At 44.6% G+C, this 7,894-nt stretch overlaps 1 protein-coding gene across 1 annotated transcript; it reads right to left on the bottom strand.

Annotated features, from left to right (window-relative positions):
• Positions 1-391: 391 nt before the first annotated feature.
• Positions 392-7,667, bottom strand: marchf7 (membrane-associated ring finger (C3HC4) 7). The gene is given in 12 exon segments (XM_055044774.1): positions 392-921; positions 924-964; positions 1,126-1,174; positions 1,407-1,511; positions 2,003-2,106; positions 2,346-2,515; positions 2,682-3,876; positions 3,954-4,127; positions 4,394-4,565; positions 4,693-4,836; positions 5,536-5,729; positions 7,375-7,667. Coding segments are annotated over 11 exon segments (2,379 nt in total). The 5' UTR covers positions 5,716-5,729; positions 7,375-7,667; the 3' UTR covers positions 392-876.
• Positions 7,668-7,894: the final 227 nt, after the last annotated feature.

Genomic DNA, 7,894 nt, shown 5'->3' with positions numbered 1-7,894 from the left:
TCATTGTTAACCAGCATATGGAAGAATGGGCTACAAATATAAAAAAGCCAATTTTTTAAAATGTATAGAAGGTCAATTAAAAATTTGAATTGCATATCAGTAACTTTTTTTAAACGGAATACCTGGAATATGAACTGATGAAAACTTTTCATTACAAGATGACGTCACCGGGTCAAAAAGGACCCACTTTAGCATCAGAGGGTTAAACTGACCAGCAGGGGCCAATTAAGAACATTGGTAAAAAGTTGCTTGCCTTTAAGGCCCTTATATTTGTCTGCAGGTAACATGTAAACATGAATTTCATCCTGATTGGATGTTGCTCCAGAATACCGGCCCAATTTCTAAAGTCACAAGACATTTCTAACCCAATAGAATCAGAGGACACTTAAAGGAGGATTTGCAATCTTTATTCCCAAACTGAAAGCTGAAAACTATTTTTGATACATAGAGCATTTACAAGAAACAAAATAAGTTGATGGGGTAAACATGATTTTGTATTTTTTTTATTATTATTATTTTCATTAGAAAGAAAAGCCAAAGGAATAACCACATTTTAGGTTCTGACTTAAATATTTTTAAGTAGAGTAAAAAGTTCTTGTCCTCATTTAACCATTAAAGCACTTGTGGTATGACCATTAAAAAGATTTATTTAAATTTAAATTAAAGTGCACAATCAAAAGAAAAAAAAAACAAAGTGGTCTTACTCAAAATATTATGCATCAATTCATCCCAAGTTTGCATATGTGCGAAAGCCACCGGCGACAACGGTAAAACGGGTTGTGTGCACATGGTGTCTCGCTGCAGATGTGCTTGAACATGACGTCAAAACAAAGGGCGAAAAACCGAGCGAGCTACAGCTACATCGCGGTAAGATGATCAGTACTCTTCGTCGAAGTCCAGGTCGGAGAAGTCGATAGACTTCTCCGACTGTCCTGCTCTTCCTCGTCGCTTTCTCCATTTGAAGCTGAAATCCAGAAACGTCAAGTTAAGCTCTGTCGCTGCTATTTGATCAGATTTTTTTTTTTTTTCTTTTCCCCCCAAATGTAATGCGCTTTTTTTTTCTTCCCCCCCCTTTTTAGCAACATGAGAGGATTTTCAACAGGAGACAAGGAGTGGGTGACATACTTTCAAGACTGTCCATGTGTTCATGAAGAATTCTCACCAGGTTGAATAACTGATGAGAAAGCAAAGATTTGTCTGATTTTACAACATTTAAAGTCTGACACAATTTTGAATACGTGCAGCTATCTGTTAAGAGACATCTTGCGTAGTGCAGACGCATCTGATTGAGAAACAATAAAATTGGCTTTTTTTTTTCTTTTTTCTTTTTCTAAGCCAGAATTAAGAGAAACTATTGAACTTAAGACCACAGCTGGATGTCTGGGGGTCGGTGTGTGTTTTCTCACCCCGGCTGCGTCGACGGCTCCGAGCACATCGGAGAACCGCTGCTCGCAGAAGTGGAGCAGCACCACCAGGTAGAGGCCGCTGCTGATGAATTCATCATATTCTGACTGGAGGACGAAAAAAATAGATATTTTACATTTCATAGGAAACTGATGGAATAAAAATGCAAGCAAGTCAAACTGCCTTAATTAGTTAGTTTTGAACTGTTAATTATATATGAGCAGGTATTCAATGAAACAAGGACTTTTTGTATTTGTCGTTATAGAAACTGCAAATGCTTTTGTTTGCATCATTTGCAACCTCAGCACACTTTTTACTGTTAATTAAAGCCGTGTGTAATCTCGGCCATCGGTTTAACTGATTGTTCCTGCAAGAATCTTCCAATGAACAATTCATTCTGGCTGCTTCCCACACCACCATGCAGGGAAACCAAATCCAACTATCACACTTACTGCAAATGGAAACAGAGCGTACAGCTCATCTCGTTTCTTTGATATGAAATCAGCATCAACAAAAGAGAGTTTCTCCGTGTAAGGTTTTTAAATAAGGCGTCAGATGGCACAGTAGTCATTGTCTTAGAGGGGCTGGAATGTCTCACCTGGACGTGTGTCCTGTACAGCTCTTGGATGTCAAAGTTGTCTATATTCAATCGCAGCTTCTCCTTACAGAGCTCGCATGTTGTGATTGCTTCAAGGTTCGTTCCTGCAAATGAGAAGGAGAGGAAGAGATTTCTCCATCATTTGGAAGATTGTCCCAAATTTAAAACTATTTTAAATCTAGTTGTAAAAATCTGGCTGTAATCAAGACTTATTGGTGCAAAACTATTAAAATTCAAGATGGCTTTTTAGGATCCTGCGGAATCCATGATGTCATTTCCTAAATACAACATGTAACTGATTACGCTGTGGTTTCCTAAAACAGTTCTTGTGTCTGGAGGTTACCGGAGCTGATTTTGGAGCGGAGCCACCTCTTGATGCATTCCTGGTGGACAAACTGCAGACTGCCGGTGCAGTGGCAGGGCTGGATCAGGGGGTTGGAGGAAGACTCTTCCCGCATCTGGCAGATTCGGCACAGGTCTCCTTCCTCCTCGTCGGAATCCTCCATCAGCAGTCTGTGGCGGCAAAGAAGAAGTACTGATTCTTTTGCACAGTCTCCCAACATTTATCCTTTCAAGAACAACAACCCATTTACTAAAGGATAAAGTCACAAAAATGAAATAAACCGACAGCATTAATGCGACACACATTTCTAAAAACGATAAAGATCATATGAATTACTTCTCTTTGATCTTGCGCAGCTTCTCCTGATCCTTGCTGGAGAGCGTCTTCTCCTTCTGGTCCGGCTCCGGCTGCCTCTCGCCGCGTCCCAACGAGGCTGAAAGGTTTTCCAGAACTCCCTGCCGCCGGCGAGGCGAAAACACAACTTCCAGCTCAGGCAACGCTTCATCCTCTATTCCATCAGCATAAGACTCAGCGAAAGCATCCAAAGCAAACACTCGTTGTTGTTCCTCCTCCTCCTCCTCTTCATCATCATCATCTTCCTCCTCGTCTTCCTCATCTTCATCTTGCGATGCTTTATGCTCCAGGTCATCCCACCTTCTCAGTAAATGCTGCGGACGGCTGCAGTCCTGCTCTGAGCCTGAAGGGGAGTGGGGGCCGTCTTCTCTTGCATACCTTCGGAGGCGGGACAGGAGGGGGGGGCAGCGGGCTCGGAAGGGGGCAGAGAGCCAGGATGAGCCCCTCCCTCCTCCTCCTCCTCCGCTACTGCTGCTGCTGCTACTGCTTACAGAAGGTTCTCTCCATGAAGCCGTTCCGGACTGGCCCAGCCCGCCATGACCCGGGCTGCTTTCTTGGATAGTAGAAAGGTCCGTTCTTTGACTCCTGAGGCTATCCGAGGGCGTCGCCGGACCGCCAATGTCTGGGTCTGTGCCGGACGGCCCGGCTCCCTCGTCGCTATCCACCGACTCCCCACTGGTAGACGGGCTGTCGTCATCGAGCGAGCGAACGCTGGATGAGTAGCTGGAAGAGTCCTGGCTGGAACGCCGCGAAAACAGACGAGACAACAAGCGGCGCGTGGAGCTCCGGCCTTCCGGCTCTCCGCCCTCGGCGGACGACTGCGGGAGGGCGAGCTCTGGCCTGCTCAGGGGAGTGGACTGCCAGGGGGTGTGGGAGGATGAGGAGGAGGAAGAGGAGGAAGAGCAGGAGGAGTGGGAGGCGAATGCGCCAGAGGACATGGCGCTTCGTGCTTGTTCCTGAGTTGAGCGGACAGAAGGCGGATCGTTTGTGAAACGAGCCGTGCTTCTGCTGCTCAAGTCATGCAGCCGTGACGACGTCGGCTGCTGAGAGGAGAAGGACGAGGCGTGGCGACTCAGAGAGCTCTCCCTCACAGCGGAGGATGAGGAAGAGGAAGAGTAGGTGGTTTCTTTTGGTCGAGCTCCTTGTGCATATGTGGACGTCACCCTGTCACTTTGATCTGAAAGACGAAAGCGTATGAACTTCATAAGTTCAACAAGTCTAAAGGGACTGCATTACCTGATAAATCGTACGTACACAGTGAGGAAACCAGTCCAGGATTCCTGGCTCTTCTCTCTCCCAGACTCGAGAGGCTGGGCTCAGTCTTCGTCTCCTGCTCTCTGGAGGACAGCAGCGGCTTCGTGGAAGAAGGGGTCGGTCTTGAGAGTAAACGATATGAACCCCAGGATGAATCAAGCGAGTCGTTTGTACCTGTTGGAAACAGAAAATAGTTCACTAGATTTCCCAACAAATCAGCTAAATGTTGATATGACATAAGTTCATTTGCTCTACGTTAAACTTTCATCCAATCACAGATAAAACTGAGGCATTTTCCCTCTAAGCAAATTAAGAGCTTCCCGGGATAATTATGAAATGCATTAGCGCTCCTCATGTTCTTCCCATGTGTAGAGCTGAATCTAAGCTGGGAATAAATCTCCAGTAATTGCTTTGGATCAATAGTTTGAGCTGTGGCAAACCTCTGCTGTTGCTGCTGAGCATGTTACTGGAGTAGCCGGAACCTGTGAGCGAAGTGTTGGCTGCTCTGGAGTACAGGCGATTGCTGTATGAAAGTTTGGCCCTTTTCGACTCAGCATCATCGCTGGCAGTCAGAACACCCGAGCAAATCCCCGACCTCCCTTCAGCATCACTCTGTGGAGAGGGGAAGAAAAAAAAAAGGCAGGCTTGAATGACTTCCCTTTAAAGATTCTCTCTCTAACCTGAGATCTGTTAGTAGATCTCAGCTCTGTGACTCCATATGAAAGGGGAGCTTCAGTACCGCTTTGCTCCTACTGCTGAGAGTTGACTCAACCCAGGGGCGGTCGTAAGATCTGCCGGAGGACGTCAAAGAAGGCAGCTTCCAGCTGGGGGAGCGGGTGTCAGAACTGCTGTAATCTCTTGACGAGCTCAGGAGGCGAAAACTCTTCAGAAGAAAATGAAAGAGAACACAAAGCATTAGCCGGAGCTCATATCTGAGCAACGCTGTTCTGAAGATCAAATCTGTAGACTCGCTAGAAAAAAACCCAAAAAGCAGGAGAATTTTGCATAAGCAATGTCACAATAGACTGACTGTATGTGCTTTATGTTTACAAAAAAAATATCAGCAATAATCAGAACTTGATATAATCCTTAAACCACTTCAAATGTGATTTGCTACATCCACACCCTGTACCTTTACTGTTCTAGAAAGAACAGGAACAACTCAACAAGTCCCTGGACTCAAACAAGACTCAAAAGAAACATTATCCTGTGAAACAGACCTTGATGAGCGGCAGGACTGAAATACACACAAGGAATCTAGGCTGTCCTAAAAAAAGACCCCAGGAGTGTCGGCTGATGCACCACTGATATACGCAGTCAGCTACTGTATCATGCAGCAAAGAGCTCCTTTAAATGATTGCTCTTTGGAGACAGGAAAGGACATTTTCGGAGGGAGAGGAACGCTAAACGGTGCTGCAGTTGGTTCTCACATCTTAAAAAAGGAGACATTGGGAACATGCATGGGAAAAAAATACCTTTCCTTTCCTATGGAAAGTGCTCATGAATTGAGGGAGGGGTATGTGGAATCCCAAATCTATAAAACCGATGTTCAATAAGCCAGAGTGCTTCACAGTCACGCTACCTGTTTATCTGTGTCTGCTTTGTAGGGAGATGATGCTCTCTGGAAGCGGTCATTGCTCAGCACTGGCTCCCTGCTGTACCGCCGACTGGATCCCAGTGACGAGACCGTCGGAGTGAAGGTGTAGGACGATCTGGAGCTGGACAGACAAAACGGGAGTCTCCGAGACCTGGAGTCCATCATGGATTGCTTTGAACCTTGTGAAGTCAAGACGAGATGCCAAAGTACATTACTGAAAGATAAAATGATCTGACAAACAAGTTACATGGCTAAAAGCCTGGCTGTGTAGATAGACTACCATTTTCTAAATTTAACAGCAGACTTTTAGCAGACAGACTTACGTTATTCCAGAATGTTTCAGGCCGAGCCTTGTAAAGGCGCTGTGCTAGACTGAATATGTGACGGCGTGTCAGTAAACACTAAAACCAGCCACCATGCTGCTTCATAGACTTCATATCAAAGTTACTGTGCCTATCTTTAGGAGTACGGACTCTGTCACAGGAACCTGAAACCAACATGAGACAGTTGGATGTGACTACGTAAGCAAGATACTCTATCGTCAACAATAACACATCAATACAGCTGAATCAGAGTTACAATCTGATATGTTGCCCTCTTGCTCAAAAAAAAGTCAACACAGGAATCATATCAAGGTAGTACCAGTTAAATATCAAACTTTGAAAGCTTCTCGCATCAGGAGACATAACCTGAGTCCCCAGCAGTGATATGGATACATGGATGTTTATTCCACCACCTGTGGTAAATATAACTCGGCTCAAATGATGAGCAGCAAGTAGAGCAAGTCAAATATTTTGACCGGCTAACAAATAAGGCCAATATTCGCCATTTTGTTTATTAGATTTTTTTTTTTTTTTAGCGTGGGCAATCAGTTTAATCTGAGCAAACATAATGTTTGAAACCCACATGCACAGAATTAAATAAACTATTATTTTAGTGTCGTACAATCTACCTTAAGCCCAGCAGCTTTGTTTAGTTAAAATTCATAAACTCGTGATAATTGCGGAAGTTGTAAAGATGAACTATGATTTTGATTAAGGTCACTTGAAACCGCTTCCATTTCCTTCACCATCTCATTCTGTTACAATCCATATGACGCTTAGACATCTATATCCCACAGCGTCTTGCACGGTCATGATTTTTCATGTATATTTAATGAAATGACACACGAACATACAGCCTGCGCAGCAGTACCTCAGCTCAGGACTTTGCATTCGTAACTTTTATGACTAGATCGTTATATGAGGAGACGGTTGTATCCTGAACTCGGTGACGCCCTTTGTTTTTCCTCGCCTCGCCTGTTTATGACTTGACACTTCATTATCTGCGGGTTTATTGGATTAAAAACCTGCCCGACGCTGGACGCCTCCCGGTCCACGCTCGACAAGCCGCCTGCTTTTTACGCATTTGTGCTCCGATGAAACGATTTCGTGTCGACGCTTCCTGATTCTCGTTGCTCTTGTTCGTTAGCAGTTTTCAAACGAATTGGATTCCATGACACCGAACACATTAACCGGTGGCAGCTGTTAGCTTCACCGGCATAAGTGTGCAGTGAAGGAGACGCGACTCTGTGGCCTTTGCCGTCAGAAATAAGACACACAAGTGCTTCTACCAGCTGTTTTACGGTCCAAATGTCAGTCCGGGTAACGGTCACAGCTCGGTTAGCTTCCCTCCGCTGTCACGCTCCCGGACATCCTCGCGCTAATGTCCAACGTTAACTTCAACACCGAGCTTTGTTTGTCCATATTATGTGCAGCACGTGCAAAAGTGGGAAAACATAAAAGATAAAAAAAAACACACAATGCTATTACCGTATGTCCTCACCTCGGCTTTAAGCTCTTCCTTGTTTTAGCACAACAGGAACTATGGCGTCCGTCCGTCCGTTCCTATGCAGCTGACGCAGATGGAGCTATATGCGTCGACCTGGTGGGAGGGGCTTCAGCACGGGTTTGTTTCCTGTTGCTGCTTCTTCCTGCAAATCGTCGAAGAAATGAACCGACAGAAATTACCTGCACACATTTATGCAATTGATGTTGACATCTTTCCCGGTGCCCTTCGCTTTTTCTTCACCATGTGGCTTGTAAACTGAGTGAAGCGACGCCCCCGTGTGGCTCTATTGAGCTACTGCTTTTTAGTTCATTGTTTTTTTTTTAAACTCTTGTAGAAACTGTCATCAGAAATGGCATTTTTCAAAAAACTATGAACAAAACCTACATTTGTCTTTAAAAAAGACAAAATGTTACATTAGACTGTACACTTTAAAAACTATAACTTTGTTCTGAAAAGCGCCATCAAAATATCATAAATGCTTTTAATGACAGTTGGTTAACTCATACTGCTTTTA

This window comes from Poeciliopsis prolifica, unplaced genomic scaffold, assembly GCF_027474105.1.
Source record: "Poeciliopsis prolifica strain line A6 unplaced genomic scaffold, Auburn_PproV2 SCAFFOLD021, whole genome shotgun sequence".
NCBI lineage: Eukaryota > Metazoa > Chordata > Actinopteri > Cyprinodontiformes > Poeciliidae > Poeciliopsis > Poeciliopsis prolifica.
Note: the sequence above shows the minus strand (reverse complement) of the source record. Positions and strands in the feature narration are given on the sequence as shown.